Here is a 24,853-nt window from a genome sequence, read left to right as displayed (position 1 = left end):
CTCTGGCCACTTTTAAGATTTTTCTTTTTGTATTTGGTCTGTTTGCCTGTGACATGTCTGGGTGTAATTATAATTTGAGAGATTTTAGCCATGATTTCTTCAAATGTTTTTCTACTATTTTCTCACTGTCTCCTGTGATTTTTCTTTTTTTTTTTTTTGTAGTTTCAATTTTTCTGCTGAGATACTCTGTTCACACATTAAAGAGCAAAGTTCCTGAAGTTTTGGAACATATTTTCTTCTAATTCTTCGTATAAAATGCAGAGTTGTAAAGTTGCTGCTGTAAAGTTGTTTTCTGCCAAATGTAACATCTCCTCCAACCTTGAGTTGGTGTTCTGTTGCCTCTTTTATCCCCTTGACTGTGGATCACATTTTTTGTTTCTTGTTTACTAATTTTTGATTGAATACTGTTTTCTTTCTAAGAATGTCAGTGTTAGTTCTGCACGGCTGGTTGGTCACCTGGGGTTTATGTTTGGATTTGTATTTTATTGTGTGCTGTGTGCTCAAGTGCTTAGCTGTGTCCGACTCTCTGTGACCCCATGGACTATAGTCAACCAGACGACTCTGTTCATGGAATTCTCCAGGCAAGAACACTGGAGTGGTAAGAATATTGCTATTTCTTGCTTCAGGGGATCTTCTTGATCCAGGGATTGAACCCATGTCTCTTCTTGGCTCTTGTGATTATAAAGGCTCAGAAGTCCCCGACTCTGCAGTTGGCAAGTTGGAGACACAGAGAGCCGATGGTGTAGTTCTAGTCAGAGTCTGAAGGCCTGAGACCCGTAAGGTGGTGATTTAAGTTCTAGTCAGAAGGCCAGCAGGCTCAAAATTTTAGAGCTGATGTTTCTGTTTGAGTCCAAAGGCAGGAAAAGCATTGAAGTCTTAGCCCAGTGCAGTTGGACAGGAGCGCTCTCTTAGCTATGGAAGGGCCTCTTTCTTCTCTTCTCACCCAACTGGAGGAGAACCACCCCTATCAGAGCAGTCAGTTTGCAGATTCAAATGTTAATCTTATCCAGAAACAGCCTTCCAGACACACCCAGAATAATGTTTGACCAATTACTTGTCTGGGCACCTCGGGGCTCAGTCACGTTAACACAGTAAATCTCCGTTAAAGAATTCTCCCCACTGTGACTCCAGTCTCTCCCTGCCTGCTCATTTCTGTTCTTCCCTCAGCCTCTTAGTCCCTCTGTGCTTAGTTTTGGGTAGACTCACCTGGCCCATGGACATTCTGCTCTTTTTGGGTCTCTCTGCAGACTTTTGGAGACCCCTTTCTGCATAGCTCTCCTCTCTCTGTTGCCCTGTCCCCCAAAGATTCAAGGTGCTTCAGCTGCTTGAAAGTCTAATCTTGACCTTCACATCTCCATAGGACCTCCTATTCTTTGCTTGGATTTTTGCTTCCCTCCACCATGTTGCAGAGTTGTTCCCAGAGAACCAGGGCAAGAAAAAAAAAAGTGAAGAGGTAGTTTTCTTTTAAAATTCTGTTTCTCTGATTCTATTTTATGGAACAGGCAGTTTTAAACAATGCTGTGAACCTCTGGGTGAAGGTCAGGCCAGAGGGGCGGGCTCTGGAGTAACGGTACCCTGCTTCCCACCTGGTGTTGGAATTGGGGCCACCCAGGCCAATGCTGCGGGCCGCAGGCTCTGCGGGTGCAGTGACGGGGGCTGGCAGTCGACATAGCTCTTCCGTGACTCGGTGCCTGCCTTCTTGCCCTTGTTTGCCACTTGTCCTTCTGCAGTATTCTCCTTACTCTTGGCTTTAGTCCTGTCCTCTTTAACTACAGGGAGCAAGTCAGAGTCAGTTCACCCCACCCATGAGACTTGCTACATTATGTGGAGACGTCTGGTCACTGATATTTTTGTCTTTCACACTCTGGGCTGAATGGCCTTCGTACTCCCAGATCCCTGTTCACCTGTTACTTTCTCAGAAGTTCTGAGTTTTCTCACCCTGTCTCTTACATGGCTCTAGAAATTGAAAGAATTGTGAACTTCAGAAGCCTTACGCATATAAAGACTACAAATCCTGGTCTCATCTGCCAGTTTCTTGGAAAAATTGTTTCTGATACCCCCTTCCTCAAATGGATTCCTCTCATTGATCTCCTCTTGGCAGTCTGTCCTTTCCCTCAGAATCACTCTCTCATCATGTGAGCATGCGTTGTAGTTAGGTGTTGGTGTGATTTTGCCTGTTCCCATGTTGGACTGTGAGCTCCCTGAGGGCAGTCACAGTGACGGTAACTCTCACCTATACATTTCCAGTTCTCAGCACACATTTGTTGAAGAAATGAATGATAAATTTGAAACTAATCATGTCTTGACATCATCTGATTTTTAGGATCTTATTTGTATGCAGGTATTTAAAATTACTTTTCGTTTTTTTCAGTAGGCATAAATGATGGCACTTCTGTGTATGGTGGTCCCTCTTTTGACTTCTACCCAGCCACCATCTCTGTCCCATTGTCCTGAAGATAGCTACGGCTGCTGAACGCATGTAGTTATCTTTTTGGACATTGTCCTGTGTATTTTCATTTATATGAAAATAAAAATAAGTATGCTTATGTTGTGCAGATACATATTTGCCCATATTTCTATGTAGCAGTGGAGTTTGAATGCTCAACTAAAATGGTAAATATTATTTTGCTTTTATCATTGATTTGATAATCTGATTTTTTTGGTGTTGGTTTTACTTTCAAATCCTCTTAAGTAAGGCACATAACCTCTAGACCTGAGTTTCCACATCTACTAAAGGATTGATTTGGATTAAATGAAACTGAAGACCTCTTGCTTTCAGTCTGACACTAAATTCAGTGTTACTGTATAATTCATCTGTATTAGCTGCCACAAAATATGTGTTACTCTTTGTAATGTGAAAAAGTAGGAAGATCAGACATCTGTTATGACTTGGGCAGCAAGAGGAAATTTTGGGGCAAGTTGTTGAAATGTTCAAATTTTTTTTCCCCCCTCCAAGAGTGGCTGGAGAATGTTAGCTGCTAAAACTAGTGGGGGGATCTATCTGTCTTGTGGACTTCGGCACTAGGAAGTTTGTGCTTCATTGATCTCACGGAGCTAGCCAGTGACACCCTAAAGGGAATTTTACCCCAGCTCCCTGAATTTCCATATCACAGCTATACATTTATTATCGCAAATGTCCCAGTGAAAAATTTATAGGAATCAGTTTATTTAGGTAAATCTTTGTTAGTGATTTATATAAAACATTTATGTAAAATAATTTCCCAAGCAGTTTTAACCTCTATCTTCTCTCCCCAAAGAGAAACAAAAGAATAAAAAAAGCAGATTTTGCTTAGTCATGGTATGTTTGTAAGTCTTGTCTTACAATATCACATCTTTTTTTTTTTTTTTTTACAATATCACATCTTTAAATTTTTTTTAGTTAGCTTCTTTTGTCGTTTATTTGATAGTTTAAAAAATTGTATTTCTGAACGTATTTCATACATCACTGATTTTATTAAAACTTTTTTTTAGTTATTAAAAACCTCAAACATACGTAAAAGTAGAGAATGTAATTAACACTCATGTCCTTGTCCTCTTGCTTCCATAGTCCTTATTTTGCCCACCTGGTTTACTAACATTTTCAGTATAAATAACACCACATTTAAAAATATTATCTTTAGAAAAGAGGTTTAGTGTTTCACAGGGGAAAAAAAAAAAGACCCAAACAAGAAACAAAAACTATGCCCAAGCCTTTTCTGTTGATAGCCATTTATAGAGAATTGATAATTCTATAAAATATTTTTTAGCTCCTATATCATTCTCTATATCAGAAATTCTCAATTTTGTGTCTTTCACATGGAAATGAGTTAGCCAAGTCATTTGTTTCATGATTAGATTGCAGATATGACTTCACTGTGCTTATTATCTTGTTTTAAATATTTAAAATTTTTTTAACTCATTTGTGTCAACAAAGCAACCCCAAAGCAGGTATTTGTGGCGATGTGGTTTGCTGATGATGACATTGTTTCTCTCCTCTCTTGGTGTCAGTGTCGAGAGTCTGCTGCAGTTGAGGAAGCTGGCCTCCTGGAGTGGGAGGTGAGCAGGGCTTTCCCTGGTTTCTGGGGCTAGGTGCCATCGTGCGCGTCAGTTGTTAGCTCCAGTTGGAGGCAGAGTTAGGGCCCTAGTCCCCGTGTCAGTACTGCTGTGTGGGCTTGAGAGGTGCTGGTGGGAGACTTTCTGCAGGAGAAGGCACTGGCCTTGGACTTAGGAAATGGTGTTGACAGGCAGGAAAGGAACTAGTTTCAGCAGGAAAGTGATACTTGGGGGATGAGCTTTGTCCTTTGTGGCTCAAGTGGACATTGAAGGAAAGCACATATATAAAAGGAGATAGGACTGGAAAGGTGGGTGTCCTCGTGACGGTATAAAACATGCCGGTGTAACAAAGGGAACACGTCGTGTGTGCTTGCCGTGCCGCATTTTGAATGGTGTGTGATCTTAACGGTGCGGTTTTATGGGATCATCCTCACTGTAAATGAGGACACTAGGCACCTGGGAGTTCAGAGCCTGACACGAGACCACCTAGGAAGCAGTGGCGCTAGGCGTCAGAGGGCATGCTGACTCTGGAGCCTGGTGGCTTTGGGCCTTGGACACCAGGTTAAGCAATGCAGAGCGCTTCTGGGAGAGTCTCACTGTGGACAGTGACCAGAGTTTTAAAAGCTGGAGGGGACGTAAGGTTGTTCCATAGTTGTGGCCCATAGCTAGATTTCACGGTGACTTTTCTGTTAGGATGGAGGATGAATTTCTTGGACCATTTTTTTTCCTGATTATGAAAAGAAGATGCATATTTATAAAAGTTGTGATGTGCTAAAAAGTGTAAGGAAGAAAATTAAAAATAATCTGTTATTAGCCAAAGACATTCATTATTAATTTTATGTGTTTTCTTCCAGCGTTTCTTCTGTGCGTTTTCTTTTTTTTTTTTTCCCTTTTACTTTCCTGAGACTGTGCTTTGATGAAGATTCTGAGTTCTTTCTGATAAGATACAATGCATGAAAAAAAAAAAAAAGATATAATGCATGATTTTTTTCCCTCATGTAATATAATATTGTAAGAACTTAAAGGATTTACATGATATGTGAATGTACATCTTTTCTGTTAGTGTTGAATATTTTTAGTATTTCTAGGTTTTTGTTGATAATGTGCTTTTGTATATAAATTTTGTATTTTTCATCATGAAATATGTTTCTAAAAGTAGAGATTGAACATTAAGCAAAATAGGACTACAAGCAGAATGTGAATCAGTGCTCCATGAAGAAAACTATATGGGAACAATACTTTTGTGAAAGCTTGTGTTCACGTATATTATGTATATAATAGTATATAATTGATTTGCATGACTGAGTGAGATCCCTAAGGTTGAACATCCAGTCTAGTGCGGCCAGTGGAATTTGGAGTGTAGGTTGGGAAATGTTGACATTCACAAATCAGTCAAATGTATTAGGATTGTGTTGAATGCCCCATGTCAGTCATTTTTACCGAATTTCCATTGATCAAGAAAATTCTAGGTTGGGCCTTCCCTGGCAGAAGTGGTTAAGACTCCCTGCTTCCACTGCCCGGAGGCGTGGGTTCAGTCTCTAGTTGGGGACCTAGGATCCCACATTCCCTATGGTGCGACCAAAAAAAAGGAGGAAATTCTAGGTTAAGATTTAGCTAAGGTTTAAAATTCTAGGTATAAGATTTTGTTTCATTACAAAATAACACATTCATTTTAGAAACTTGAGAAAATAAGAACAACAGTTTCCTGCAGCTCTTCTTTCTGGAGATAACTGCTGTTTGCATTTTGTGTGTAACCTGTCAGTTCTTTTTTTTTCTGCACACAGTTACTCTTCTCTCCTTTTTAAAAATAAGTATATCTGCATACTACTTTATAACCCACTTTTTCTATACAAGGCAGTATTTTCCATGTTGTTTATTCTATTAATCCAGTGTGCGCATTGAACATCTACTAGGATATAATAGAAATTTGAGACTGAGATTCACCAAGCAGTAGATAATAACGCTTGAGTAAGACCATAACATAAATAACTAACAAAATATAGTGGTCCATAGGTAAAGGAGGTTCAGAGGAGAAACTGGAGTGTCTTTAAGCTGGATGAGGGAGAAATGAGTTGGTGTTGAAGAGTGGCTAGGATTTAGGTAAAGATCAGGCATAGAAAGGGTGACTTTTAGTTAGGGGAAAAGATTGAGCATCGATGCAGATGGAGGGTGTCATTTTATGGAATGCCACGCTGAGCTCTTGAGTTCAGGTCAGTAAGATTTGACTAATGTTCCTAAGTCACAGATGCGTTAAATCCAGGTTGAAAGTCTGTGCTTCAGCGATGTTTGTGTACAGCAGCTAAATGTGTGATAAAATGTGATGAGGGGTAAGCTGTCGTTAAGTAAAATAGTTCCCAAATCCGGTCGTGCTCAAGAGTTTAAAAAAAAAAAAAAAAAAAAAGACCACCAGCGGTCCAGTGGCTAAGATTCCAAGCTCCCAATGCGGGGGGCTGGGCTTCGATCCCTGGTCAGGGAATTAGATTCCACATGCCCCAACTAAGAGTTCGCAGGCTGCAACTAAAGATCCTGAGTGCTGTAACTAAGACCCACTGCAGCCAAGTAAATAAGTATTAAAACAAAAACTAAACAAAACCCGGGCAGGTTCTTGAGTCCTTCTCCTTGCTTCCTGAATCAGGATCTTTGGGAGTGGAGTCTGCAGTCTGGTTCTGGGAACCTCCCCTAGTGTTACTGGCATACCATCTGGCCTAGGAGATGCTGAGTTTAGGAGGCATCTCTAATTGTGTGAAATAAGGACCTGGACCGGGAATTATACAGTAGGCATGGAGAAGAATGGAAAGGCATTAGGCATTTTGAAAATGTATAGGATTGAGCGAGATTGTTTAGAGTAGCTAAAGAATTCAGCAGTTTCTAGAATGGTTGTGGGGGGTGGGAAGAGATGGGAATGTGAGTTGTGTCAGGAAGGGGTTGGATGCCTTTTAGGCATAAAGAGTTGAGGTGGTAATGTGGCCCTGTAGCCAACATCCTGCAGCTCTGGACTAGATACTGAGTGAGCGGGTAGAGGAGCTAATGAAAAGTCTGGGCAAACCTTTGACATACTCCTTCTAAGAGGGAAGGATGTTTAGAAAAACCAGCGGAGGGGCCGGACAACAGAACTGGAGGCCAGCACCTGGCTTTGGGGCCAAAGTGACAGAGGCACCAGTTGGAGGACAGCTGGCACCTGAAACATAGGGCCACACATTGTAAGAATTTTTCAGGGGACAGCAGTTTCCTTGAAGTTCCCCAAGGTCTAGCACAGAAAATAAGTAAGACTAAACTCATTTTACTACTCTTAGTAATAGGCTTGCTGGAAGAAAATGTGAACTGTTAATAATAGTGTGTGTTTTTGATTATCTCTGGACCTTGTTATTTTTCTGTATTTTTGAAATTCAAGGATAATTAAAAACTCAGTGGTTTATATAATTATATATAATTTATAAAAGTACATATAACCAAGTATATATATGAATGCACTTATGTAAACTATTTATATGTAATGCATATTTTATAAATTAAATTATATGTGTATACACTCACATATATATGTAAATATTTTAGACCATGCTACGTAGAAAAGTCGGTGCTATCAGAAAGGAAAGAGCAAGCATAGTGGTTTTTATTGCATTTCTTAGAAGCTAGTTATGAGAAGGGATTGCAGGCTTTCAGGGATTGGGTGTTACTTTTCCTAAGGGTCTTCTGTCTGACAGATACGCTTTGTTTCTAAAATAAAATGCTTGCATGCGGTCACCGCAGCTGTTCAGGTTAGGGAGGGAAATGTAAGGAGGAGCGACACCATGCACTGGGCCTCAACAGTGCTTGATTTTTAGAGCAGCACCTGAGAGGTCACGGGCACCCCGTTTCAATTCACCTTACGTCACCTCCGACTCTTTGCGGCCCCATGCGCTGTGGCCCACCAGGCTCCTCTGTCCATGGGGTTCTCCAGGCCAGAACACTGGAGTGGGTCGCCATGCCCTCCTCCCAGGGACCTTCCCGACTCAGGGAGGGAACCGGGCCTCCTGCAGTGCAGGCGAGGTCTTCACTGTGTGAGGCACCGGGGAGGCCCAGTCCTCTTGTGAGCGGGATCGAGCTGAGGAACAGAGTCTGAGTGCATGGTGTGCAGGCGGTAGGAAGCAAGCACAGCCGCAGGAGAGAGAATTTATTTTGTTTGTATCACTTTGCTTTTAATTCCTTTTTGCAAAGGGTTCCTGTGCCCAGTTTCAGCATGTCTGTGTGTGTGTTTCATGGGGGAGGGACTTTTTCACACAAGCAATCCTCAGATGCCAGCAGGTTGTCCGAACATTCAGCCCAGTTCTCACACTGTCTGCCCAGGAGAATCAGACCTCACAGGTAAAGGGCTCAGTCCTGTGAGACCATCCACTTCCCGACACCAAGACTGGCGATAGACTGGAGGTTTCTGGGACCAGTTCCCTAGGTTTTAATTCATTTGCTGGGATGGTTCACAGAGCTCACTTTTTTGGGGTGGAGGGGGCTGCCCTGTGTGGCTGGTGGGATCTTCGTTTCCTAGCCAGGGATTGAACCTGGGCCCCGGCAGTGAAAGCACCAAGTTCTAACCACTAGACTGCCAGGGAATTTCCCAACAGGAGAATTTGCATGGATTGGATGTGGGGTACACAGTAGGAAAGAGGTCCCAGGTTATTAGGGTTTTAGTTTGGGAGACTGGGGTGTGGTGAACCCCATTGAACAAAACTGAGAACACAGGAGGGAGAAGTGGATTTTTTTCCTGTCCTACATGTTCTTTGCTCTTCTTTTTTGGTTGGAAGAGTAGGGTCAGGAGATCATAAACTCAGTTTAATGTGGGGTCTGAGATCGACAACTTTGGAGTCCATTTAGCTGAATTTGAATCTCATCTCTAAGAGAGTCCTGTGTGGCTCTGTGCAGCCTCACTTCTCTGGGCCTTAGTCTCTTCACTTGTGAAACCGGGTAATAGTGCTGCTTAACTTATGTGATTATTTTTGAGAATTAAGTGAATTAAAGGAAAATGCTTATGTGTCCATTAAATACAATATCTGTCATGTGCAGTAATAAGTGGGAAACGAAAATAACTGGGACATCAAGCTCAGTTCATAGGACTCTCAGAAACGTGGGCCTGAAACTTTGAAAGAGAGAGGTGGGCTGGGGGCAAGTTGCACTTTGGAAGTCTGCTTAATTCCACACGTAACTAAAATAGTACTTAATGTTGCCTTGCAACCAGCTAACTTAAATGAACCTTCTGGAACTTAGATCTGCTTATGATGGGATATTTCTTAGTATATATACAGTGATAGCTCTCCTGTAGTGGAAGTTAGGTTCCTGAAAAGTTCTGTGGTCTGAATATCCAAGTTTGAGGAACTTGGAATATAAGAGAAAACACGTAGGTATGTTGACAGACTTGAAGGTTGTATAAATCTTGTGAACATAATTGTTTGCACACTCACTAAAAGAGACAAAAACTTCCCTGGTGGCTCAGACGGTTAAGTGTCTGCCTACAATGCGGGAGACCCAGGTTCGATCCCTGGGTAGGGAAGATCCCCTGGAGAAGGAAATGGCAACCCACTCCAGTATTCTGTCATCTCCCACATTGCAGTCAGATTCTTTACCATCTGAAGCACCAGGAAGGCCACAGTATCAGTGGTAGTTTATATGTTTTGAATTAGTGGCAGGGTACAAGTACTTTTTTTTTGGTCATAGCCTACTCCTATGAGGCTTCCCTGATAGCTCACTCAGTCTCTGCTCTCCAGTCTTAAAAAAGATACTTGTCAATGCATTCTGCGTTGTTACAGATAATATGCCTATGAGTTATTTTCCTCCTGTTTTCCTGTGCTTATTGCTGTAGCCAAACATACAGTGCCTAATTTTGTCTCAGTTTAGCCCAGATGTTGTCCTGGAGAGGCCAGGTAACTTGGTGCTTGAGGTGGCCACAATTGGGGCATTATTTATTTAATCCACTCAGGTCTTATTTCTTGAATCTTCTCTCCAATGCTTACTCAGAGTTGTGTTCTTTATTTTCAGTTTCATGAGAAATCACATCCTTCTCTCTCCTTAAACCCTATGTATCAACTGCTCCCACTTCTAACATGCCAATGGAGTCATATGATCCAAGACCCAGGTGTATCGTTCTTCATGTTCTTTTATCTTGCCTGAGGCTTTAGTGCAAAAATGACTTACCTACTCTTGGTTTTTACACTCTTCTCAACTTGTCTTCAGTTTTTGTTTTTTTAAAGGAATATATGGCAATCTGTTACATGTTATAATCAGAATTTCTCTGCTAGTCTAACTTTTCAGGAAAGTTACTTTTTCATTCTCCTAAACTGAAATAGTTTTTACAAATTAATTTACTACTTATGAATTTTATTCGTGTTTGGCATGGTTGAGTCAGAAGAGTAAATGGTGAGACTTAAAATCAGGCTTAGTCACTTAGATTCTTGCAGGTTTGTAATTTTCTTATAACCATTTCAGTGATCCCTAGTGAGAGGATCTTGCAGTGGCAGAAAGAAGTGAACTTGATGTGGGACCAGAGTTCTCACACTGTGACCTTAGGCCAGGCTGCTTGATCTGTCTGACCCCTGGTGTCCCCGCTGGTGAAGTAAGAGGGCCTGCTTGTCAGGTGTGTCTCAGCTGCGTGGTTGGGGTATAGTGAAGGTCCTCTTCTCTGCAGTTTTACTCATAATTTTGATTTGAAATCTTGTGCTTTTTGCGTTTCAGTTTTTTTTTTCTTTTTTTAAGACTGTGGGTATTTCCTCGGAATTCTAGAGGAAGTCATAAATATTCTTGATTTTTAGGATTTCTCTTGAAATCCCCAGTTAGTGAAAAGGTTTTTTTTTCCTCCCCCGCCCCCCGTATCCCATTGGATCTTGGGAATTAGGGTGATAGATTGTTTTTCTTGTGTGTTAGGTATGACTCCTTTGGCTATTTTAATTCTTGAAAGTCTACTTCTGAAATTATTATCTGAAATAAAGACATTTTCTTCTATGACTTCCTTACTCTATTAGTGTAAATGAGCAGAAATTTATAAGGAAAGCGGGTCACAGTGTATAATTTGAATATAACCGCATTGTAATTTGTTCCATGGAATAAAATTTTAGGTCTTTCAACAGGAACGGCTACCCACTCCAGTATTCTGGCCTGGAGAATTCCATGGACTGTATAGTCCATGGGGTCGCAAAGAGTCAGACATGACTGAGCCACTCAGCACACACACACACAACTTTATTTTCATTTTTGTAGCTTATTTTTTTTTTGTGTGTGTGCTTATTCTTAGTAGACATCTTCTGTATTATCTGAATTGTCCTTTTAAGCCTCTTGCATTTTATTTTTTCCTGCGGGTTAAATTTTTAAAATTGCTAATATGAGAATATATAGCACATAAAATTAAAAGATAATAAGCAACAGCTGTGTACTTCCACCCAGCTTAAGAAATAAGATAGTTCCTACCAGTACTTTTGAAGCTTGTATCAGCTTGTATGTACTGATTTTTTTTTTTGGCCCGCTGTTTGTAATACTTCCCTACTACTATAGTTATTTTGAAACTAGATACAATTTTTAGTTTTCCATCAGTATAAAACTTTGTGTCTTTAGAAAATACATCAATGACTGCCATTTAGTTCATTAAATGAAAGAAAGTGAAAGTCACTCAGTCGTGTCCGACTCTTTGTGACCCCGTAGACTATACAGTCCATGGAATTCTCCAGGCCAGAATACTGGAGTAAGTAGCCTTTCCCTTTTCCAGGGGATCTTCCCAACCCAGGTCTCCTGCATTACAGGCAGATTCTTTTACCAGCTGAGCCACAAGGAAAGCCCTTAGTTCATTAACTCTTGAGTTAATCTGGGTTTGCCATATCACGCTGATGCATTCATTTCAATCACAGTTTTGCCACTCTAGTTTTTTGTTTTTTGTTTTTTTTTTTTTTAGATTTGTAGTGATTTTATAAATCTCAGCACAATAGTACTTTCAGTTAGGTGTCTTCATATCCTTCCACCCTCCCTTTCCTCCCCTCCCCTCTCGTCTCCCTGACTTCTTTTGAGAAAGAAAGAACAGACACCAAGAGACCAAGTCTGTACTTCCCTGAGCATATCATGCACCAGAACTCAAGCTTGTTGAAATTCTGTTAGCCCTCCCTGCACATGGGCTGTAAGTTAATTTTATGCAGTGATTTTCAGACAACTAGAAAAATGGTTTGTAAGTTTAGCTTCAAAAACCACTTAAGCTCAGTTCCTAGATTGTTCATAGACTATTATATTGCCTTTGGCAAAATGTGAGCTAAAACATACTGTAAAAGATTTTGAGGATTATGGGAGGTTTTTGTGGTAAGGATAGTACATGTTTTTCATTAGCATCTAATTTTGCTCCATAATTTGTGAATGGTTCCATTTGTGGGGGAAAAGATAAAAAATTTGTTGGTTTTTTTTTTTTCCAGAAAAAAATTAAAATATGACTGGATTTTTAAGCTTCTTTAGAAAGAAAATTTTATCTGTAGTTTGCAAAGTCCATTTGGTGTTTGCTGTAATGTAGTTACTGTCAGTAAAAACTCATGTCTGATACAGACCATTGTTTTTTTGAAAAGTGACAAGACTGAAGGATACATTGGAATAATCACTAGAATCTTTATTTAGTAATCCAGTGTCAAGACTTGAGAAGTTTATCGTTACTCAGTATATGATGGTTTAGTTGCAGCATACTTCAGCAGCCAATTTCCTAACTTGTAGAGATGGTTTGTCCTTTGCTAAAGGCTGTTTTTCAAGTGATTAAATGGTTGATTCCCCCCCCCCCCCACCAAAAGATGTCAGTTTTAGGGTAAGACCATTTTGATAAACAGAGGCAGATGCATTATCCGTTATGCCATTGGCCCACTCATCTTTTCCTGTTGAAGCTGTTGAAGTTGGCAGGGTGTAGATAGCATTGTGATATTTTGCAGGTGAAGAATATAATGTTGAGAGCCTGAAGGATTTGAAAATGTGTAGTTCATAGCTAGAGATTTTAGATTTCACATTTTCTTTTACCGTAGTTTATGCTGAACTTATAAAGACTTGTATTATTTTTTTTAAGACTGGCCATTTATGAGGGAAAAAATAAGAACACTATGTTTTTGAAATAAAAATCTTTAATCTTGATTCATATATTATTTTTGCAAGTAAAACTTTTGATGCGCTGCTTGAATGTTCATCTGTTTGTCCGTATCCTCCTTTCCTCCCAAGTTGGGTACCAGTTGGTCTCATGCTTAGGTTTTTACTTGACACCATAGCAGCATCTAAACTGGAAAAGTGGTTGTTCAGGAATGGAATCTGGAATCGAGGAATGGTTTCAGAGACAGGTGGTTCCTAATTTACAAGTAATTCATACACATAAACTGCTGTCTCTGAGCCGCTCTTCTGTGTTTTGAGCTTTTGAAGAACCCCAGGGGCTCGAAAGTAGGATGAGAAATAAATGAAAAGCAGAAATATTTGGGGGCAGTAAATACAAACTCAAGTCCATATTATGACCCACTTGACTAAAATTTTTCCTCACACTGTCTCAGTATTTTTTAATGTTATTTTGCAATACTATTAGAATCCTACCCATTAGGGGTTTATTTGGTCTATTTAGCTAGTTGTTGAAAACTGCAAATGTTAAAATGAATTATTTCAGCCCAGTTGATTTCTTCTTGTCACATACCTGAAGTGAACTCCATTGAGGCAACAGGAACTTTGGGGTGGTAATTTAGGAACATACCGGTACTCAGGGGAAAGGGTTATTAATATTAGCAGGATGATTGGAGTGTTGCAATGTAAATTTAGGGAATTGCAAGCATCAAGAGTTGAGAGAGTGCTAACAAAGGAAAACGACCTACTTTAGAATTTTTCCAAATAAAGAGAGGATCTAGAATTGGTTAAGTTTCTGTGTTGCTTCTGCAGAGTCCCCAGTGCCCATGACTGGTGTAATATCTTTTTGTCTCAATAGATGGATGTCTTTTGGCTAGCCTGGGAACTTGGCCAACATAAGCAACGTTGTTTCATTTGGAATAATACTGAATTCCACAGTATCAGTTTGAAAACTAGATTTTTCGACCAAACTCATTTGTTGGTTTTCAGCCTGTGCTTGTCTTTGTCTTGCCTGTTATTGTGTGCTCTTAGTTGACAGCACTGAGCCGGTGCTCTTGCTTTCCCATTAGTCGTGGGATTTGCTGGCCAATCATGAAGTAGCAGCGGAAGTAATAAATAGGAATTTAAAGTCAAAGAATCACAGTAAGTAGGGAAGCCACTTAGAGAGCAAAAGAGAGTCTGTGGGCTTAGGGGAGCAGTTGTGAGCAGTGTCTCAATTTACCTGTAACATTGGAAGATTGACATCTGATTGTTCCTATAAAGCAACTTTCTTTACCTGTGATAGTAAGCCACGGTGAAAAGTGAATTCACATTCAAAGTGATTTGTGATTTGATGTAGATTATAAAATGTAGATATTTTTCTTCTAATAAATTACATAGACTAGTGGAGCATTGACAGTTTATTTCATACCTAGAAATGTGTGATTTTTTTTGCTGGTAATAGTCAGATTTTAAAACTTATTCTCCCTGGCAGTTACTTTATATTTTATAAATATAATTAGTTTTCATTAATGAAAATTATTTTCAAGTAAGCTTAAATAAATGTTAGCAAATAAATTTGCAGTCATTTTATCTCTGTTTTGGGGGTTGTATTTACATTAGATGTTCCTCAATTAGGGGTAATTGTCTTGCATCCTTATCTCTTATCATAATCTGTTTTTCTTCACACAGTGTTGTAGTTTTGCTGCTGGACTCTTCCCTCCCTCCCCCCACCCCATCAGGATGATATGAGACTTGAAAGAAGACGATGCATACAGGTGACTCAAGTTTTGAAATACAGTAAAACTATGGGCTGTCTGAGAGAATGTGGGAACTGGTGATGTATTTTGAATGGGGGGAGCTTTCTGATAAACAGCATTAGTGGGGAGAATTATTTAGATCACTAAATACAAAGATATAGTTGGGGTTTTATTAGACTTGACTTTGGGCATCAGTTTGCTAATCAGTAACTGAGAGTGGTATTAATACAAATACAGCATAGTAATTGCTAGTTCTTGACCTTTTCAAAAGGGGATGATTGGCTAAGGTACTTTGGTGAGATTTGAAGTGTTTCTGTTAAAGATAAATAAAATATTCACCTTTATGGGTGAATGCATGTTTCCCTCAGATCCCTTTAGAGCTGAGTTGTAAAGGCGTATGGAGTAGATGTTAGTGGTCTGTCTTAAATAAGACTCCAACTGTTAAATTAAGGATGTTACACCCATATGTTTGAGTCCTTAAAACAGTATGGTCTGGGGTTTTATGTTTCCTTTCCTGCCTATCTCCATCCCTTCCTTCATTCCTCTCTTTCTCCTTTCTTTCTTCCTTGTCTCTTTTTTTATCCTCTTGTCGTTTGTATTTATATAGGAGAAGCAGTGTAGAAGGCAGTTTTGAAAGAATAGTTTTGATTGCTTTATAATTAATTGAGGTGATCTTATACACGGAAAAATGAAGGCTGTTGTATCTGTGGCTGTGTTCAAACTCTTGAAAATGTAGCTAATGGATAAGGTGTTATTAATGTTTAAATTTTAATATTTTAAAATCAGGCTGATTAGGAGGCATTTTGTTGAACCAGGTGGCTTATATTTGTAGACCTGGACACAGACATTCTTGCTTGATTTATAAACTGAAAATGTGGTCTTTAACTGGAAAAGAAGTAACTACATAAATCTTGGATAGATACTTAATTACATTATTGGTGAAGGTGTAAAAGTTTCTGTGATTGGTTTTTGGTTTTGGTGATCTTTGTTTTTCAAACAGAAAAAAATTTACCTTTTTTTGACTTCAGAGTGGAGTTAAAAAAAATGTCTCAGGTGTACCATTTTGTATGAAGAAATGTGCTTGAATATATATTAATTATAGATCAAATCATATTTCACATTCATGAGGAACTTAGAGTCTGATAGTAATTCTTTTTTGAGTAAAAGGCGATTGAGTGATTATTGCTGTAATCTGTGTCTCAAGGGTGCACGTATGTATTTGCCTGTGTATACTAGAGGTACAACCATGGACACATGCTGGCTGAGTGACTGGTAGAATCAGCATGACGCGGAGGCCGAACATCAGTGTCATGGAGGAGTGAATAAGAATGAACTTACAGAGAACACTGTAGAATTTTATGAAAATTGTGTTGTCAGATTTTGTAAGTGTGACTTTCTGGTGCAGGAACAGTTTCTGAGCCTTGTCAGCTCCCGGGTTGCGCCTTGGGCACTGTACTGCACGTTGGCTATACCAAGTAGATGCTTGCTTTCACCAGAGGTCAGTAGAGGAACAAAGTGTTCTGGGGGGTGTCTCAAAAGACTTAATCCATGAATATTAATGATTCTGGAGGTTTTCCCTGAAGGAACTTTGAGGTGGCAGAGTTGCTCTTTTATTTCTAGGTTATTGTCGCAAGATATGAAAAGTTTCCAAATAACTCTATTTCTTGAGAGGCTTATGGATGAACTGAAATATCTAAAGAGTAGATACAGTTTATAAAGATTATCTAGTTCATTTTATGAATGCTGGGACACACAGAAAATTTACAAATATCAGATTTGTGGTGTAATCTAGTCTCTTACTCAGCCCTGTATTCCTTAAAAATTACCAACATTTACTGGCTGATAAAGGGAAAGACTGAAGAAGGAAGGTTTGACTCTGATGTGTATGTTAGCTGTTGGTGTATTTCCCCTTCAACAGTTTGAAAGTTAATAATTGTTTTTGAATGTAAAATTAACAGCTTTTATAATCATCATTAATTAATGCAGTTTGCTCTGGTTTTACAATGCACACATTTATTATTCAGCGGACAGGATTTTAACACATAAAAGCTCATAAGGAGTTTTTCATTAGGAGTTATTCCTAGAATGTTTTTGCATACTTGGAAGTGAGTGTTGTTTCCCCAGGCATTCATGATCTTGACTTTATATTGGTGAGATATGATGCCGCCTTACTCTCTCATACCGCTTCATTTTAGGTGCTTGTTCAGGGACGCTAGAAAGGACGTTGAAGTGTGTTTTGACTGACTGCACTTTTCAAAAGCCAAAGCTTAATAATTGATTTTTACTGAACAGCAAGCTAAAGTTAAACTTTAATATATCTTTAGTATGTGTGTTTATAGGTGTTTCTATACTTGTTTAATTGGAGGGCACTTTTCATATTTTAAAATACAGTTAGGATATATATTAGGTAAGATTGGATTATTTTTTGATCTTTAGAAGAAAAATCATTTATGACCAAACATTCGTTTCGCTAACATTTGCTTTGTACCAGGTGGGATAGTAGTGCTCGACTTGTAAGGTTTCCTGTGCTTGGGAATCAAGGAACACATTTCAGCTGGAAGAGGGAGAAAATATATAAACAAATGATGCAGTGGATATTTATGATAAATTTTAGATCCTTGTCTGTTGAATTCAAGGTACCTAAAGTAAAAATAGAGAGCACTGTCTGGTTAAGGCGTTCGCAGTAATGTGTTCACCTGATACCTACATGTTGTCAAAATCTACTTTTGTGTCCCACTCTTCTTTTCTGAGCTCCAGAATCACATAACTGCCTCCTAGATGTCTCTCCTGCACACACTTGCTCCTCTCTTATTTATTCCTGTTAGCAATGAGTGACACCATTCTACCAAGCATGTGATCATCTTCAGATCCTAGGAGCTACTCCTTACTCCTTTGAATTAAGCAGTAACCAAATTCAGTTTATTTAGAATGTAGAAAGTACTTAGGAGATTAAATTTGGAAAATATACTGCCTCAGAGATCACTGTGCACATTAACATATAAGTGCTTGCATTTTTCAAAGTTATTTGATAAAACAACCTTCCCTTTTATTTCTCATTTATACCTATTAACATTCAGTGGAACATTAATTGGAAAAGCTGTTGGTTACAGCAGATGATACTGTTTTTTGCTTTGCTGGGCTTCTTTAACAACTGAAATATTTTTTTTTAATAGTGATAAGCTAGTTATTTGAAAGCTTGAAATAGTTCTAGAACATGCAGAACTATAACTCTTTGAGGATGAACACTATAAATTTATTAAATTCTGCTGATTTGATCATATTATCTACCATATTTCTATAAATTTAAGTGCTTAAAGCTATTTGATATGGCAGTTTTAACAGATGAAAATGTGAGTTTTGTGGGGCAAAGTTTGCATACTTAAGTGATCACAGGAGTATGACATAGTATAATATTATACAGCAGTTAGAAATCAGATCTGTAAACTTAAATAAAATCAAGTTTTGTAGTCCCATTTGTATACACAGGGTGCATGGAGGGGAATAAAAGGGTTTGTGCATTTTGATATTTGAGAGTGTATTGCCCATTTCACTCCTTTTGGTCTTATTCTTCACGTGGTCCTGTGTAAATAGTCTTTTTCTATATGTGTTTTCCCTTCTTTACTTCTCATTCATTTCTTAATCCTGAGTGGTCTGATTTTGTGCTTAATAGTTCAACAAGTTGATGGTTTTTGGTGAATGGTTAAATCCAGTGGATTTATTTTTGCCCTCAGGTTTCAAGTTTTCTCCCTGTTAACTTGGTAATGTAGTATCAGTGAAAAAATTTGGAAATTTATGACTATGGATGAGTGGAAGGAACATACGCAGAGTTCTACTGCCCATTGCGCTAGGGCACTTTCTCTTACAGTATTTTGTTTTTGATGCCATTTTTTATTAAGATCATCTGAATAGGTTGGTGTGCTTGGGCAGAATATGTTTTCATATTGTTTATATTTTCTCTTTTATTGCCCAGCATTATATTGTGAACATTTCCCTATATCATAAGAAACTTACTAACTGTAGTGGTCTGCTGTTCTTTTGAACTTGGAGCACATTTAGAGCATTCAGAACTATAACTTTCTGAGGGCACACTATTTTAGAAATTTATCTTAAAGTATGTGATTTGAAGTTGTTTCTTTATATGCTCATTTCATAGTTAAGTTAGATGTCTCGGGGACATTTTTTTAAGTTTTCCTTTTCACTTTTTTTTTAAATACTAACATTTGTGCATGAGTGTTTGTTCACATGTTGAATTATTGCCTTGTAGTTTGTCCCTTGAAGTGTAAATATTTTAGCTCATAGGGCTTAAAAAATTTTAAGACACTTCATACAACTCTTTAGAAAGGTGTTTGGTAAACATACCAGTTTATACTTACTAGCATTAGACAAATGTTTGTTTTTTTAATATATCTTTGTGAGCAGTGAGTATTATAGTTAAAAATAAGTTTCCAATTCAGCTGGCAAAGAGAAGAATCTTCTGTTTTAGAAAATATAAAGTGATAGTGTGTTCTCAGTGGAGGAAAAAGTTTTGTTGCTTCAGAAATGCATAAAGCGACAAACCTAACATAGTTCAGTAAATATTCTCCTCCCAGGATTCTTTGTAGCAAGTGGTTTTGTTTAATGCTTTTATGGCATTTGCACATGTTAGCTTGCCGTTTTTTGGTCCCAGCTAATCTGATTCTCAGAGTCAGAGGACCGTGGCTTATTCTCATCTTTGTACCCTGTGTCTACGGGTTCTTGTGACATAGAAAGCGTTCAACGAATACTTGTTAAAGGAACAAAAATTGTTACTCTGTTAATGCCTAAAAATATCTACTCTGAATGTCTGCTTTAATAAATTTCTTCAGGTGGTTTTAAGAGTTTCACATTATTTTCCATTTCCTTTTATGTTTTTTTTTTTTTTTAATTTTTTTTTTTAACTGTTTCTGGTTTCTAGATGAAAGCGATTAATAATGATTGCATCAGGTGTGTGTCTCATAAGAGAATATAGGATATTTATAGAGAAGATGGTGGAAAACCTGAGGTTAGCCGTGTTGTGATGTTGTGTTTCTTAGGCCTTAGCACCTTCATTCAAGACCTCGGTGAAAGCAAATGGATTCACACTCATTATTTTAAAATTTAGGGATACTTGCTAAATGTACCTTCAGAAGAATGTTTGAGATCTGGGAAGATAACAGTAGGACATGGTTTTTTGAATCTTGACAGTTTTCCCTAAATACAGAGTAACTAGCATGGCAAAACCAAAAATTGATAGACACTTTCTCTAAAACAGTATCACCACAAACTCTTAATAGAAGTAGATGAGGACCAGTCTCAAACAACTACAAGACCTGCATGGTGTCAACATTTGTACTGAAAGATTCAGAAGAAAGCAGCAAGAATTGGATGGACTTGAGAACAGGAGAACCCCAAGCTAGCTAACAAAAAGTCTCTGCAAAGTGTGGCAAGAAAGGTTGAGAACAGCAGCTAAAATGAAGAGATGTTTGTGAGTTCTCAGGATAGCAGAGGCCCGCAGTGAATTCTGTGGGGTTAGAGCCTTCTGGTGCCTATGAATCTTTAAAACCGACCAGTTGGAGTTCCTTCCCTGGTCAGAGTCCCACACTGAGGAGATGCTGCTGACAATGGAATCCAAATGAAACAGGATGGAGACCGTGGGGGAGAAGGGGAAAAGGGCAAGTAAGATAGGGGGAAGGTGAAAGTACAGGAGACCTCAGTCATGAGACTGTGTTTTGGTATGCTTGGTTTCCTCTTGAGGGAAACAGAGGAGGACTTACTGAACCTGGAAAATCTACTCCAGCTTCCTAAAAGTTTTTTTATTTTGCATGAAAGAGAGCAACTGACTCAGTCAAATTCCCCCAGAGCTTACTTTCATAAGAAAAAAGGAATGAGACAAAAATATTTTTGCAGACAATGAAAGCATGCTGGAAAGAAATGTTTATAAAACAAATGAAAACTATAAGCCTGATGTTTCTCAATGAATTCAGACTCAAACAAATTTAGAAGATGATAGAGATATAGACTGTTAGTCGTGCAGTCGTGTCCAGCTCTTTGCGACCCCGTGGACTGTAGCCCACCAGGCTCCTCTGTCCATGGGATTCTCCAGGCATGAATACTGGAGTGGGTTGCCATTTCCTTCTCCAGGGGATCTTCCTGACCCAGGGATCAAACCCAAGCCTCTTGGATCTCCTGCATTGTCAGGCGGGTTCTTTACCACTAGCGCCACCTGGGAAGGTGTGGAAGAGCAACAGAAATCTGAATAAGGAAATCTTAGAAATGGTAAAGAGAAATAAGGAATCATTTGAAAAATGAAGCTAAACTAACAGGTACGCTAAAGTGAAACAAACAACAGAAAATGTCTTCAGAGAAACAGAAGATAAATAGGAGACAAAAATTTAACAAAGAATTGAAGAAAAAGAAGTGTTCTAGAAAAGGTGACATTTACCAAAGAGAGGCAAAGAAATATCAACATAGAAGCAATACCAGAGTCTCTGAAGAGGAACCAGAGCAGTGAAACTTAATAAATTCTAATAATTATAATTCAGGTAAATTTCCTGAAATTAAGAAAAAGAAAAAGGGTTACCACTACATTTGAAAAGTTATATATTTGGAGAAATTGATCCAGAAACGACTACCATGTAGATACATTCCATAAACATTATTGGACTTTGAAGAAAATTCTTGGGAGTATGCAGGCAAAGATCCAAATCTTTAAGGGGAAGAATGTTGGATTATCTGGTTTTGATAACAGTGCTTTATTCTGGAAGCAGTGGAATAACAACATCTAATAAACACAAGGAGAACAAATAAGAGCCAGGAGTTTTATATCCAGCTAAATTGACTCAAGTATGAAAACAGCAAACAAAATGTTATGAATGTGAATGTGAATTTGGAGGCTGTTCTTTCTTAAGGAATCTACCAGGGAATATACTTTGGCAACCAAGGAGACTGCAGGGACACTGACGTAAAAGGAGCTTTAAATAGGTACTTGTGGAACTTAAATGATGCTTATGCATGAGTATAATATGTAACGGCTAGATTCTCTGCAATGAAGATACAGTAGAAACAACAACATAAAAAACGAAGAAAGTTCTGATTGCATCAGTTACTAATGGGAAATAAAAGATTCCTTCAAATTGGATGCTTGGAGGGGGAGGGGGGAAAGTTGGTAATTAAATTTCAGTGATGTTACAAGTAGGGGAAACAGTAGGTCATGTTTCTTCACCCCTAGACATATGATGAGAAGAAAGGAAAACAGAAGGGATTTGGGTAACTACAAGAACAAAATACACAGCTCCACATTTCACTTTCTTCACAGGAATAGGGGAATAGGAAGCATAGTAATAGCAATAAAACCTCACAACGGAGTGCTGAGTGCTTACATAGCTTGTGCCTGATAGATGTGGTCTATTTCTATTATTTTTATTTTCTCCCCTCTCAGTTGTTATTACCATACTATTTATGCTTATTTTGAGCTTGCATTTCCTTAAATTTACCCTTTTTTTTAGAATTTGACCTGTCTTCTCAAATCACCTGTGTAATGTTTCAGATTTTATCAGACTTAACAGTTAATTAAAATTCATCTTATTTACATAATTTAAAATTGTGTTGAAGGACTGTTTATTTATTAGGCATTGGAATTATGCTGATTTTTTCCTACTTACTGGTATTACTCAGGTTTTGTTTGCAGGAGCAGGGTAGATAGGGAAAGAAATGTGATGGAGTAAAGAGTTTTTTTCTGGTAACCAAGTTACTTGAAAAACTGATAACATTTTGTTTTTTTCATATACTTGAAGTGATTATCTAATATCCATTTTTACATGAGTCTAGTAGAAAAAGATTTTGTTACAGTTACGCAGATTTATTGTTAAAGAGATCTGAAATACTTTAGTTCTCCCTCTTTCCCATTCAGTAAAACATGAAATGTAATTTTTGTTTTCTCTTTGAGGGCAAGGACTTTTTCCTGTCCTGTGTGTGTTTGTGAATATTCTTAGACAAATTACATATCATAAAATTCATGCACCTTATAAGTTTGAGTTTTCAGTGAAGTTTTATAATTATGCAGCTATCACCACCACAGTCCAGTTTACAATATTTTTAGTTAAAAGTACTTTGAGTTCAGATAGAACTTCTGTAAAGAAGAAAATGAAAATCAGCAATAATCCAAATAATTAGAATATCACTATTTTTTTAGTTTATGTATTTTTGCCTATTATACCCTTTTTACGTGGGGCTCCTTCGAAAGGATTGAGGAGGCAAATGGGGGTCACCTTTTACTTTCTCTGGTCTTTTAAAATTTAAACATTTCCCCATCAATACTCTCTAATAGCATCATTTTTCATGAATAATTAGTATTCTGCGAATCAGTTACTATTCCCCACTGTTGCTAATTAGTTCATAATAATGTTTAAGTGAATGTTGTGGTAGACCTTGTGTTCATGTGTGATTTATTGCCCTAGGTCTAGTCTTAAGAGGTTGCATTTACTGGGTTAAAGGGCATGTACATTTTTAAGACTTCTGATACATGTTTTCAAATGTATTTTTTAAAGAACAGGTTAGGCTTGTACCAGCTGTACAGCACAATTTTACCACACTGTAGAATCCTGAATATTTAAAAATACTTGACAATTTGATAGACAAAACATAACTTAACACTTTAATTTGCCTTTATTTGAATATTAGTGCAGTTGAGTATGTGTTTATATGATCTGTGATTTTCCTTTTAGTATTTTTTGCTGATATTTTGCGAGTATTTTATTATTTTAAATTTCATTTTCTTGAGAGGTCATCACTGACTGTTGTTAAATGTCAGGAACCATTCTGAATGATGTGCATTTATTAACTCTCTTTTCTTGATGGTGACTCTTGGATTTGTGTGTTGTTAACCCAGCCAGAAGCTAGTAGCCTGCCCCAGGTCACATAGCTAGTCAGCGACGGGGCTGCCTAGCCAGTCTAGTCCTGCTTGTGTTACTTCTCGTGAACTTTCTGGTTTACATTTGTCTCTTAATTTTGTTCATAGTATCGTTTTATACAGGAGTTTAAGTTTTTGTATGGAGGGTCTAGGGCTTATTTATTAGTGTAATGCCTGAAAATAGAATCAATTCTCAAATATTTGTTGAACAAATGAGAATAAATCCATTAACAATCTGTTGATGGTGGTGACCTTTTACTTGTGTATTGTATATCCTCTCTTACAGGGATTCCCAAGGGCTTCATAAATTATTTACTCTTTGGTGTTGATAAGATACAGTAAGCTTATCTGTATTAGCTTTTCTGGAAAGTCTGTGAAGTAATTACTGCTTTAAAAAGAAACGTGTTCTTAAACAAGCACATTTGAGTGGTGAAGAAAGTGTATTATTGACAGATTTGAATTGTAGATTCAAGTGAAATAAAATATTTGTTTTGAGTGTAGGAATACTTTGATGGAGTTTGGTTTTCATAGTTTTAGAAAATGGATCAACTTGGCTGTTATTTTAAAAGTTTGTTAGAATAAATTTTGGTTTACTTTAAGTAGTAAGATTCTTTTAAAAGGAAAACCCAAACTAAAAAAAGCTGATGTAAAAACTTACTGCTTAAGGTTTTGATAGTGTAGCTTGAGTACTCCACAGGAATCTTTTAAGACGCTCTTCTCTTTCTGTGGGCTTTCTCCCTTTTCCTTTGACATCAGGCTGCTGTTGACTGGTCCCTCTTCAGCTTGGTTGAAGCCTTTGTGTCCTTTAAATGCTAGTCTTATTAAAAAGTGTAGACATCCATATTGTTAAGTGGGCCTATGTTAGAGATTCAGGAGCTGCACAAATAAATTTACTTCCATTTTTTCACATTATCCACAAAATATACATGGGAGCAAGTACTCAGAAAGTAGATACTTGAAAATGTAAACTATTTGTTAATAGAAACCTAGATCTGCTTCATATAAAATTATAAAAGTTAAAAAATTTGTTTAATGCTTGATTTTTCTAGAACCTCCTGGTTACAACCAACCTTTTTTTCACCCTTACTAGTAGTAGTATTTTTTA

General features: G+C 38.0%; 1 protein-coding gene across 6 annotated transcripts in view; it reads left to right on the top strand.

The window, feature by feature from the left end:
- The window catches only part of DYRK1A (dual specificity tyrosine phosphorylation regulated kinase 1A), a 145,581-nt gene that overhangs the window by 34,936 nt on the left and 85,792 nt on the right, over positions 1 to 24,853 (top strand). For 4 of the 6 annotated variants that reach the window (XM_043875119.1, XM_043875122.1, XM_043875118.1 and 1 more), the window contains exon 2: positions 14,776 to 14,861. The exons of 1 other annotated variant lie outside the window; for it this stretch is intronic. In XM_043875119.1, the coding sequence (XP_043731054.1) occupies positions 14,852 to 14,861 (10 nt within the window). In that variant the 5' untranslated portion in view covers positions 14,776 to 14,851. Of the gene's footprint in view, positions 1 to 4,017; positions 4,036 to 14,775; positions 14,862 to 24,853 lie in introns of those variants that run through there. One more of the 6 variants, XM_043875120.1, reaches the window with a different exon arrangement.

This window comes from Cervus elaphus, chromosome 19, assembly GCF_910594005.1.
Source record: "Cervus elaphus chromosome 19, mCerEla1.1, whole genome shotgun sequence".
Classification (NCBI taxonomy): Eukaryota; Metazoa; Chordata; class Mammalia; order Artiodactyla; family Cervidae; genus Cervus; species Cervus elaphus.
The sequence above is the reverse complement of the archived record's forward strand: the minus strand, read 5'-3'. Positions and strand labels throughout refer to the sequence as shown.